Source organism: Schistocerca americana, chromosome 6 (genome assembly GCF_021461395.2).
Source record: "Schistocerca americana isolate TAMUIC-IGC-003095 chromosome 6, iqSchAmer2.1, whole genome shotgun sequence".
In the NCBI taxonomy this organism is placed as follows: domain Eukaryota; kingdom Metazoa; phylum Arthropoda; class Insecta; order Orthoptera; family Acrididae; genus Schistocerca; species Schistocerca americana.
The window spans coordinates 233916726-233929862 of NC_060124.1; the positions used below are offsets into that span (position 1 = coordinate 233916726).

The window sequence follows — 13137 nt, forward strand, 5'->3', positions numbered from 1 at the left end:
AATGAGTTTAATGATGATGTAGGGAGAAGGGAAAAGAATATTCATAGTTGCACATAGTGCCTTTCTAAATGTGTGGAGCGTAAATGCATCAACTTTTGCAAGGTTTCCACTATCACTATCTACAAAATTCCTCTCTGTTGTTACCTAAAAGTTGTAATTGCATTTTCCATCAGTAAATAGCTAATCTGTATGCAGAAAAAGTACATAAAAACCTTGTAACTTTGGCTAACACTCCTGTAAAACGTGTGAACTTTATCTAATTCCTAGTCGGTGATGTTACCAGAACTTGGGCCAATAACAGAGCATTTTCGATCATGTCACCAAATCTAAATATTTAATGAGTTTTAAGCTTTAAGTGTGTAAAAATGACAGATATTTTGTGAGAATATTGATCGTAAATGCTAATTTAATGTTATAATCAATCAGAATAACAACTATCTGAACCACCTTTTAACATATGAAAATAGCCTATTTCTAGCATCATTCAAAGGCAAGTTGGATATTTCTGTAACCCACCTTACTTCTTATTTTTAGACAAATCACTTCACAGAACTTTTGACTGCCCAGCCCCCCTCCCCCTCCCCCTGCCCCCTCCTCCAATTGTTTTACGTTCTGTTCAGAAAGCATAAAATATAACACATTTCAATATCAATCTGTTTTCAATATTATTATTATTATTATTATTATTATTATTATTATTATTAAGAGTACATAGATCAAGAGAAAGAGTAAAAGATACAATTTATACTGTGATTTGATATGTTTTTACACAGCAGCAGCTGTTTATGAAATATTTCAATTTTGCCTCAAATCACTGATTAAGTTCTTGTAATTACTCTGATTACATTCAAGCAATGAACTCTTTGTTGACAGAAGTGGACTTCAATTGGTCAATTTGATACCATATTTGGTCATTTATTGCTCTTCATTTGACTATGAAAATTTGGAAAAGAATCTATTGTGTAATTTATGGAGGGTCTTTTCTTACTCTGTTCAAACATCTGACCAATAAATCATCACATTACCACCCATAGTTGAATCTTTAATTCTTTAAGTAGAAGTTCATGTGTAGTTGTGGGCAAAACGCAGAGTATGTATTACTGTGGTAAGCATTTGGTTATTTAACATAGATTTATTACTACCATTGTGGCTGCTTTATTTCCTTTAGCCAACTATGTGAAAATTGATTTATTTTAAAATCTGACACAAAGTATTGACAGTTCTATGATGAAGTACATTGTCTGCAAAAACCTATTCATTTATATCATTTGGTCTCAGTTCATTTGCTTGTATTCACTGCAGGAGATTTTATTAATTTTTTGCAAAATTTTAAACAAAATTTTTGGGATTACAGTGAAGCTAATCTTCCTCAACATGCACGCAAGGTTGCAGTCAAGGAATTACAACGGCTTAGTAAAATGTCACCCATGAGTCCTGAGACTGGAATAATAATGCGCTACGTTGAGCTGATGGTTGATCTCCCATGGTCTAAATCTTCTGTAGAGACATTAGATTTGAATAAAGCTAGACAGGTAAGACATTTCTTGGATGTTACATGTATGTAATTAATCTAATACACTAATCTATAACATAATGATGATGAATATATTGTAACATTACAATTAAATTTTATCTGTCCTAAGTTCTCTCTTGGTCTGAAATTGTGGGTGACTCTTTTAATTCTTGTTCAGTTCAGTTGGTCCAGGCCTTTTCATGCTTTAACATATACAGGTATATCAAGTCCAGAAAGTTTGGTGTTTGCCTTTCACTTGAAATGTGATCATTTTATATGTGTATGGATGGTTATTCGTAAGTGCCCCGGGGTTTCAGAAGATGAGTACATGAAAACTAAAATAAAACAATGGAAAATCCAGGTGGGAATGTAATAGTATTATGAAAAGGAAAGTTGCCACTCTCCGAATAATGGAGTTACTGAGTCGCAGGTAGTCGCAACAAAAAGACTATCACAAATAAAGCTTTCAGCCAGTAAGGAATTTGTCAAAAATAGACGACACACACACACACACACACACACACACACACACACACACACACACACACACTCATGCAAACACAACTCGCACATTCAACTGTATTTTCATGGAACTGAAACCACACTGTGTGCAGCAGCACCAGTGCATCAGTGCATGATGGAAGTGGCGACTGGGTGGGGGTAAGGAGGAGGCTGGGGCGGGGAGGAGGAGAGAGAGTACGGTATAGGTAGCGGACAGTGAAGTGCTGCAGGTTAGACGGAGGGCAGGGGAGGGAGAGGTGGGGAGGACGGGGTAGCAGAAAAGGAGAGAAGTAAAAAGATTGGGTGCAATGGTGGAATGAGGGCTGTGTAGTGCTGAAATGGGAACAGGGAAGGGGGTGGATGGGTGAGGACAATGACTAACAACTAATAGAACTAGATACAAGACCTGCCCCATACATCCTCCCACCACCACCTACTCCAGTCCGATCATGAACATCACCTATCCCATCAAAGGCAGAGCTACATGTGAAAACAGTCATGTGATCTACAAGCTGAGCTGCAACCACTGTGCTGCATTCTATGTAGGCATGACAACCACTAAAGATGTTTGTCCGCATGAATGCCCACCAACAAACTGTGGTCAAGAAACAAGTGGACCACCTTGGTGCTGAGCTTGCTGCCAAAGATGTCATCCTCCATTTCAATGACTGCTTCACAGCCTGTCCCATGTGGATCCTTCCCACCAACACGAGCTTTTTTGAATTGTGCACGTGCGAACTTTCCCTGCAATATATCCTACATTCTCGTAACGCTCCTGGCTTCAAACTTTATTGGTCACTGTCCTCACCTATCCAGCACCTTCCCTGTTCTCATTCAACCATTACACAGCCCTCATTCCACCATCGCACCCAGTCGTTTTACTTCCCTCCTTTTCTGCTACCCCATCCTCCCCACCTCTCCCCTGCCCTCTGTCTAACCTGCAGCCCTTCACTGTCCACCACCCCTACTCTTTTATCCCTCCCCCTCCCCACCCTAGCTTGCACACAAGTTTTTAACCGACACTGCAGGTGCTCAGTATGGGTACCTGTTGTGACATGGCAAAAGTCAATACAGTAGTCAAATTTTTGTCACACACATCCCAACATGTCATGGTCGATATTGTGACCGCTTAATTGTCCTTCCTTGCAACTCTTCAGAATCAAGTGGCAATGGAGGCAGGAACACATTATCTTTGACATAACCTCTAAAGGAGAAATTACACAGGGTTAAGTTAGGGAACTGTGGGGGGCCACTGAAGTCATTGTGAGAAACATGCCCAATCCAGTGCTGAGACAGTTGGGCATTGAGGTAATCTAGACCATTAGAAAGAAAGACTGATGGGGCACAACCTTGTTGCAAAATTAGATCTCCATTGTCTTACTATAATTGTGGAATATGCCATTGCTGCAGAATGCCCAGGTGCACAAAATGAGTCACAGTTTCCCATGCAAATAAAAATGGTCCATAAACTTTTGAAGGGGACATGGCACAAAAGATGTTAACTTTATGTGAATCATCAGTGTGTTCCATGATGTAGTGTAGATATTCTATGACCGTAACACCTGATTTTCTTTCTAGGCACATGAAATATGGTTTTGTTACTGAAAACAAATATCCATCTTCCTCCAGTTGTCATCGAAAGTCATTACAACTGTCAGAATGAAGATCATTGTACCGAACTATCAGCACATGTAACAACTGCTGCCGGTATGGTTCTACATGCAGTTGTGTCAGACAGTTGACTCCAGTATCTGCAGTTTTCTGCTTGTGTGTGTAATTTATTTCTTCTGGCTCCCAATGAATAATTCCCGCACATGCATCTCCTTCCCTGCACATGATTCCGGCTGGCCTGTTGTCTTCGCACCACATGAGCAGCCAGTCTCACAGAACATGGATTGTTTTATCCGTTTAAGCTTTTATCCGATATATGGTGTGAAATCATCAGAGAACCATAACATTTGACTTAAATTTAGTGACTTCAAAGACACAAAATGCATGCATTCCTCCAAATATGTAATGTTCTGACACGTCTGCCCCCTAATGGCTCGTTCTGCATCTATGCCATGGCGTGTACTATGAACTGAAACTTGGAGAGATGCTCTATCAACTGATATGGGTCATTTTGCTGTATGTCTTGTAGTTTCCACATGGCATCCTCTGAAACATGGGAGAAACTTGTGAATAAACCTGTACTCAACTGTAATTTCGTTATTTCGTGATCTGATGTAAAGAATTTCTGATCTTCTATGGAGTTGTCCTTTACTCTGTCAAAATGAATGAAAGTTTGGTCTAAAATAATGGTAGTGTGTATAATGTGTTGCAAAGTCCATTGGTAAGCAATCATCTCCATAATCAAAGGTTCAGTGTTTGTTCTCCAGTTGATCCCAGGCATTCTTCTGATCTGCCATGAAACTTTCACCCATGGTACTGTTTTGTGTATCTGGAACAAAGTGGAGTAGCATTGTAGTTTGTATCCAACATCAAAATATAGGACCTCCTATAACTTATTTGGGTGTCAGTCATCACATCGAAGGAAGCAATAAAACTGTTCCTAAAAGCAATGTGATCTTTGAACCGATCTTCAGGGTTCACCAGCACACTGAAAACAAGATGTACACTGATAAGCCAAAACATTATGACCACTGCCCAACATGATGTTGGATGCCACTTGGTGGCATTGCAGGCACATGACATGGTAATGAAAGTATGTAAATGTAGCAGACGTGGATGAGGGATCCCCCTAGTGAAGATATGGGCTGCAGTTGGGAGAAATCCATTGAGATAAGCAACTTTGGCACCAGGCAGATTATTATTACTCAGAGCCTGTGAATGAGTATCTTGAATGTTACTTTCATGAGCATCTATGAAAAGAGGTAGGACAGTGAAACTTCCACTACGCACCATATGGCTGGATGTTGGCGGCTCTTCACAGAATTTTGGGTTCGGAGGCTTGTCTGCTCTGAAAACTGGGATAGATGGTGACATGTGCCAACTCTGCCAAAAGAGCACAGTGCTGGTACACACACAAGTGTTTTAGAGTTCAGCGTTCATCATACATTGTTGAACATTCAGCTCCACAGCAGACCACCCTTATGTATTCACATGTTGACCCAACAAAATCACCAATTACGATTGCATGGGCACAGAACCATCAGGATTTGACCATCAGTCAATGGAGATGTCAGCTCTTTGGGTGAATCACATTTTTGCTGCACTAGGTCGATGGTTGTCTCCACAGACGCCGTCATTGATGTGAACGGTGTCTTGAAATGTGCAGTTCACTATGGATACAGGATGGTGGGAGCAGTATTATGCTATGGGAGACATTCTCCTGCACCTCCGTGGGATCTGTGGTAGTAATTGAAGGCACACTGACAGCTGTGAACCACCTGCATCCCTTCATGCTTGATGTTTTCCTCGATGGTGATTCATCTTTCAGCAATATAATTGTCTGTATCTTGCAGCCAGAACCATGCTACTGTGGTTTGAGAAGCATTATAGAGAAGTCGCGTTGATGTTTCGGCAACCAAATTGGTCTGATGTAAATCCTGTGGAACTCATCAGGGTCACTATTGAGCACCATTACTGTGTATGCAAATTAGCAGCCTGTTATGTATGCGAATTATATGCATAGCCATCTAATGCCACAAACCTGCCAACAAACTGTTGGAGCCTGATGTGCCGGATCAGTGATATATTTCATTCAAAAGGCGGAGAAACCAGCTATTAAGCAGGTGGTCATAATGTTTTGGCTCATCAGTGTATACTTGAAAATTTTATTGTCTTTCCCAGTTCAATATTTATACTTTTTTGCGTGCAGGATTTGGATGCTGACCATTATGGACTCGCAAGACTGAAGCGTCGTGTCCTGGAGCACTTGGCAGTCCGGCAGCTGAGAGATGGGCTGCGGGGACCATTGCTGTGCTTTGTTGGACCTCCAGGGGTTGGGAAAACCAGTGTTGGCAGATCCATTGCACATTCCCTTGGACGCAGTTTTCATCGGTGAGCATGTTGTCTGTCTGTCATTTCCTGTTTCAGTAATCTCTTAAGGCTGTGCTTATTAGTTATAGTTAATCTGTGGGTCGCATGTGGTAATTTTCTCTACCGGACTGTAGTTTGAAGTATGTTTTCCTGCTCAGTTATTCATTCTAAACAAGGTAACATGCAGTTAGGTGCAGTAAATTGGATGCGACAAAGAATGAAATGAAGGATTGTGGCATATAGATCATTTTCCTGATTACTGAGGTTGTCATAGTCTTCCTCTTGAAGCATGCTATGAAGTAACAAGGCTAACAGCATACTTTAAATAAAATTACATATGATGTACAATGCAGTGAGGAGACTTTCTTTGAACTTGCACTTACTAAATGTTGGACTGAGAAATTAGCAGACAGCAAATAGTTATAGAGTGAGCTCCCAGTTATCAAGTTTGTGGATTATCTGTACATAGTTTGATGACTTATGGAAAAAGAAGAAGAAAGAATCCTGAAGTCTTCTGTCATAATTAGATAATGTTTTTGTTTAGAATACACTACTGTGCACACTACTCATGCTTTACTTCCTGAAGACGTAGCAGGCCACAGTCTCATTGCCAGACATCCCTGAAATATTTTTCATTGTTTCCCATGTTACCTTTTTTTAAATATATGAACATGACCTCCTAATCTATCTACAGCCAGTTTATTATCTAAATGTTTGCTTAGCCCTTTAACTTGGAGCTAAAAGTCATTAATTCCCAACTGTTGTTTCAGATAAGTGACATGTAAATAATGCTGTGGGCTTTAATGGCTACATGTAACAGCGTATTATATAAGTACAAAAGTAGCAGTTTCCATTAAGAATATGTATTTTGGATTATCTGTATCTTTCAATTATCCATGGAATCTCTTGTCTATAATAATATGGATAATGAGGAGCTCGCCATACTTAGATACCTAGTGAAAGTGTATGCTATCCAGTGATAACTGAGGGTAACAGCTGATCTGTTTGCTGATTTATTCCAACAAAAACCAATGGAGAGTATTTATCATTGTAAAGGATTGTGAATCAAACTAAATTAGCTTATGGTAACAGCCCTGTAAAATTTTTCAAGAAACACAAATGTCAACTTTTTCCCATAAAAATGGGTTATACTCAGGAAAGAGGTGCTAAGAGAAAAAGGTGGAAGAATAGCAGATGGTCTTCATGAGAACAGTTCCATAAGTATTCAGACAGATTTTTCACTATCACAGAAAATGTGAAAACGTGTATATGTATTCTGGAAAGGCCTGTTAACCTAACTCACCTTAAGTGAGTCCAGAGAAAAAAAAAAGTATACATACACACATAAAGACTCAAAAAATTAGTTGAAGAAGATTATAAAGGGAAAGACACTGGATCTGATATCAGAAATTAACTGGTATGGTGGTGGTGACTGGATGCAATGGCTTGCCAATCCACTGACAGTCATACTTAAGAAAACGAAGAAGGCAGATTTATCATCTACTTTTGTTGTCATTGCAAGTGTTGGTGTTTATAATGTGGGTAGTGGAATGGACAAGTACACTACCAGATGTTCTCGTTGAGTGCAAATATGCACTTAGCTTTGATTATTAGGTAATTTAATTTTCAAGATAAGTAAATGGTCCAACATAAATTATTTATAAAAAATATCATTTTGAGAGCGATTCAATTTGAAGAAAAGTTTACCGATGTGGAGCTGGTACTACTGCTCATTGGACATGCATCTTAATTTTAATTTGCCCATACATGGAACAGAGATAATGCCATTTACCTGGATCACTGATGATTAGTAGTAAAAGATACACTGCCATAAAAAAATTACAACACCTGGAAAAATGATGTCACTTTTGATCTGATGACAGAATATACCACCTGGGGGATGGTGGGTGTACTGATAATGATATCCGTGTCCTTCACCAGCAAATCACATTGTGGCCTAGCTACCAGAGGGCCACCTGTGTACACCATTTTAAAGGATGTGCTTACAGCCAAAAGGCTAAGCATGGTGCAGACATGTAGAGCAAGCAACCATCTCACAACAGTGCACATGTGCTTCCTGCAATTAATTTAGCAAGATTGAGGGGGTCAACTTGTGGCCTACAAGTGGCAGAATATCATTTTGGAGAATTACCACAGATGTTGAAGATGGAATGTCAGTTGTGCAGTGATGCTGGCAGCAGTGGACAGGTGAGGGCTTTCCACTCAGACAAGATTGTGGATGTCCATGTAGCAGTCTCCTGCCAAGTGTGTTGTTTGTAAGGGCAGCAGTGGCAGAGCATGTAGTTTCCACTGTACATACAAGACCAGATGTGGCCTCATAAGTATCAACAAAATGTTATGAACCAGTTACTTGCACACACACCTCTGTCCTGTCTTCCACTTTCACCACGGCATTGACCGATGTAGGTGGCACAGTGATTAGCACACTGAACTGCTAGTTCAGGAAGACGAACATTCAAATCTGTCTCTGGATGCGGAGTGTGCAAATGCTGGAATGGTTCCTTTGAGAGAGCATGGCTGGTTCCTTGCCCACAAGTGAAACACTAAGAGCTTGTGCTCCATCTCTGAGGGCCTCAACGTCAGCAGGCTGTTAAACTCTTGTCTGCCTCCTCCCTCCCTCCACTGCTTGACTGGTTCCATCAGAGGATCAATTGGAGGATGGACTGATGAACCATGTTCTTCAGTCTGAAATTAAATTCTACCTGTACGCAAGTGATGGTTGTTTGCACTGATGACGTGGACCTGGTGAGTGCTATCTCGAAAAGTGCATTAGTCTGAGACACATAGATCCTTCCCCAGGCCATATGGTCTGGGATATGATGAGATACAACCCTCATTCACCTTTGCTCTTTGGGTGGGGAACACTAACCAGCACTTGATACATGCAGAATGCTGTTAGACCAGTTGTTCTGCTGTTCTTATAATAGGAAGGTGATGTGCTGTTCCAATGGGATAATGCTCGTTCACAAGCTGTATGTGAAACTCAGTGTGCTCTGCAAACGAACAGCAGCTTCCCTGCTTGTGCGATTGTAAGACTTACCACCATTCGAGTACGTTTGGCTCATGACAGGACAACAAGTGACTCATGCTTCTTGTCCACGTACAACTCTCACAGAGCTAGGGGAACAGATTGGGTAGAAGTGGAATAACATATCTCCAGACTGTATTGGTCACCTTCATGTTTGTCTGCATACCAAAGCCAGTGCCTGCTTTGAGGTACATGGAGGGTACTTTGCATACTAATATGGATGTTTCAGCAAGGTTTCTCACCTTGCAGTCCCCCTGGACTAACCCTCCACTAACCTGTTTCTCATTGCCTCACCTTATCTTTCCCTTTTAGCCTTCTCTCTTCTGTCTACACCATTCCTTTCCTGTCCAGGTTGAATATTGCCTTCTCCCACGACTCTTTCTGTTGTGGACTGGCAAGACAGCCAATCCACTGTGATGGGTAGCCGAAAGGCATGCGTTTAAGCTCATGCAGGCTGGTGTGAGGTCTGGAACAGTTAAAGGGATATGAGAGTAGCAAAAATACACTCCTGGAAATGGAAAAAAGAACACATTGACACCGGTGTGTCAGACCCACCATACTTGCTCCGGACACTGCGAGAGGGCTGTACAAGCAATGATCACACGCACAGCACAGCGGACACACCAGGAACCGCGGTGTTGGCCGTCGAATGGCGCTAGCTGCGCAGCATTTGTGCACCGCCGCCGTCAGTGTCAGCCAGTGTGCCGTGGCATACGGAGCTCCATCGCAGTCTTTAACACTGGTAGCATGCTGCGACAGCGTGGACGTGAACCGTATGTGCAGTTGACGGACTTTGAGCGAGGGCGTATAGTGGGCATGCGGGAGGCCGGGTGGACGTACCGCCGAATTGCTCAACACGTGGGGCGTGAGGTCTCCACAGTACATCGATGTTGTCGCCAGTGGTCGGCGGAAGGTGCACGTGCCCGTCGACCAGGGACCGGACCGCAGCGACGCACGGATGCACGCCAAGACCGTAGGATCCTACGCAGTGCCGTAGGGGACCGCACCGCCACTTCCCAGCAAATTAGGGACACTGTTGCTCCTGGGGTATCGGCGAGGACCATTCGCAACCGTCTCCATGAAGCTGGGCTACGGTCCCGCACACCGTTAGGCCGTCTTCCGCTCACGCCCCACCATCGTGCAGCCCACCTCCAGTGGTGTCGCGACAGGCGTGAATGGAGGGACGATTGGAGACGTGTCGTCTTCAGCGATGAGAGTCGCTTCTGCCTTGGTGCCAATGATGGTCGTATGCGTGTTTGGCGCCGTGCAGGTGAGCGCCACAATCAGGACTGCATACGACCGAGGCACACAGGGCCAACACCCGGCATCATGGTGTTGGGAGCGATCTCCTACACTGGCCGTACACCACTGGTGATCGTCGAGGGGACACTGAATAGTGCACGGTACATCCAAACCGTCATCGAACCCATCGTTCTACCATTCCTAGACCGGCAAGGGAACTTGCTGTTCCAACAGGACAATGCACGTCCGCATGTATCCCGTGCCACCCAACGTGCTCTAGAAGGTGTAAGTCAACTACCCTGGCCAGCAAGATCTCCGGATCTGTCCCCCATTGAGCATGTTTGGGACTGGATGAAGCGTCGTCTCACGCGGTCTGCACGTCCAGCACGTACGCTGGTCCAACTGAGGCGCCAGGTGGAAATGGCATGGCAAGCCATTCCACAGGACTACATCCAGCATCTCTAGGATCGTCTCCATGGGAGAATAGCAGCCTGCATTGCTGCGAAAGCTGGATATACACTGTACTAGTGCCGACATTGTGCATGCTCTGTTGCCTGTGTGTATGTGCCTGTGGTTCTGTCAGTGTGATCATGTGATGTATCTGACCCCAGGAATGTGTCAATAACGTTTCCCCTTCCTGGGACAATGAATTCACAGTGTTCTTATTTCAATTTCCAGGAGTGTAGTACGTATCTGTTGGAATACTTAACTTTAATCCATAATTGGTGAACATCGGTCTGACGGTACATGCATCACAAGATAAATAGCAAATGATAAAGGCGCCTTGCTAGGTCGTAGCAAATGACGTAGCTGAAGGCTATGCTAACTATCGTCTCGGCAAATGAGAGCGTAATTTGTCAGTGAACCATCGCTAGCAAAGTCGGCTGTACAACTGGGGCGAGTGCTAGGAAGTCTCTCTAGACCTGCCGTGTGGCGGCGCTCGGTCTGCAATCACTGACAGTGGCGACACGCGGGTCCGACGTATACTAACGGACTGCGGCCGATTTAAAGGCTACCACCTAGCAAGTGTGGTGTCTGGCAGTGACACCACACTTTCTCCCCCTCCCCCCCCATGTGGGCATCCTCTCTCTCTCTCTCCTTCCACACCCTTCTCCCTCCCCCCTCCACACCTCGTTCACCCTCCACCCCCTCCTGCCTTCCTCTCCCCCTCCACCTCTCTCCCCATCTCATTCCCATCTCCACCCCTTTTTCACCCCACTCTTTTCTCGCATCTCCCTCCTCATCTCCATCTCCTCCTATCTTTATGTCCTTTCTCCTCACCTCCCCCCTCCTTCTCTCTGGCTCTTCTAAGACATAGATTCTGAACTCCTTTCATCTCCGTGTGCAGCCACTGAGTCAAAAGACCTGCCTTACATTGTCCTGTTACCTGATCCTCACCTCATGCATCCTTCCCTATGCACGACCCACCTCCATATTCTCAGGCAATTGCTACTGATAATCGATGGGGCACCACAGCCACAGGTATGTGTGTGTGTGTGTGTGTGTGTGTGTGTGTGTGTGTGTGTGTTAGAGAGAGAGAGAGAGAGAGAGAGAGAGAGAGAGAGAGAGAGAGAGAGAGTATGTTTGTACATCTGCTTAAAAGAGGTCGAAAGGTTATATAAATACTGTTTACTGTTGATGGTGATAAACACATCATTTAGAAGCAAAAGATTCAATTATTGAAAAACTGTATAAAATAAAAACATGCAGGATGGGAAACTGCCTTTCATTCATGACTTTGTTTCCTTCAAATTCAGGAAAAGGAAGAAAATCCATGTACATTTACTGCTTCCAATGCAAAGCAAAAACTTGGGGCTGATGGTGTCATTATTACAGAATGACAATATGCACAGAGAACATATCGGGTAGTCAGAGAACCAGAAGAGTAAAAATTGTTTCGCCTTCAGTTGCATGATAGTCCATATAGAAAATAAAACATTTAAATGAAATAAATGCTAGGAAAAAAAAATAAAGAGGGCCTAATTTTACTATAAACCTGCTGCAATGTATTATTTAGTTGGTCCTGTAACCAAAGAAAGACTGTGTTTTTCTCAGTTCCAAGTAATTTTGGTCCAATATGTGTCTTTGTCTGTCTCACACTCACAGCCTAACAGATAAAAAAGGAGATAAAACTTCGGCAAAGAAAATTAGACCTTGTATCATTTGATCCAGAATGTGGACATGATGCACAAGAAGGAATTAGAGTTTAATCCTTGAGTAGCATGCTGTTTTCAATAACACGAGCGGATCTGTGGCATACTTTGTGCACATCTAAGGAATAGCTGTCTTTATGTTATCAAGGTAAACATATATTAGCAAAATCATAGTTTAATCTTTATGTAACTAAATAATGATAAAATAAACACACTTAATATGAGCTAAAGCACTGTTTACTTGAACTGTAATGAAATAAGCTTTCATTATATCACATTGTTGTCACAGACGGGTGTTACCCCTCAGTAATAATGCACTCGAAGCATTAAACAGTGCAGTTGCATCAGATCCCAGCCAGCTGCTTGTTTGATTACTAATTATCTCGTAGACACCTGCCTCATTGTGTGTTTGTGCTGCTAGCTCATAATCTGTGCCATTTTCTTGCACAGATCGTAAATTTTTTCTCTCCTAACTTGGTGTGTATTGTATATTACTACTGCTGCTTGGATGTATGACAACACAACTTATTACTGTGTCAGCTGAAGCAATAAGAAAGAAATAGGTATGGGCTTGGAATCATGAAAAAAGTGATGGACTGGTGCAAAATGATATTATTTGTGAATGGCACACTTTATATATAGGCACACTTGCTCGAGGGTTAAAATAAGGAAATTATCTGCAGATCATTTATTAAAAC

At 42.7% G+C, this 13137-nt stretch overlaps 1 protein-coding gene across 1 annotated transcript in view; it reads left to right on the top strand.

The window, feature by feature from the left end:
- LOC124619662 (lon protease homolog 2, peroxisomal-like) overlaps positions 1–13137 on the top strand; it is a 108822-nt gene that overhangs the window by 64563 nt on the left and 31122 nt on the right. Inside the window, exons 7-8 of the mRNA XM_047146193.1 lie at positions 1355–1532; positions 5835–6016. Of these exons, the coding sequence (XP_047002149.1) occupies positions 1355–1532; positions 5835–6016 (360 nt within the window). The remainder of the gene's footprint in view (positions 1–1354; positions 1533–5834; positions 6017–13137) is intronic.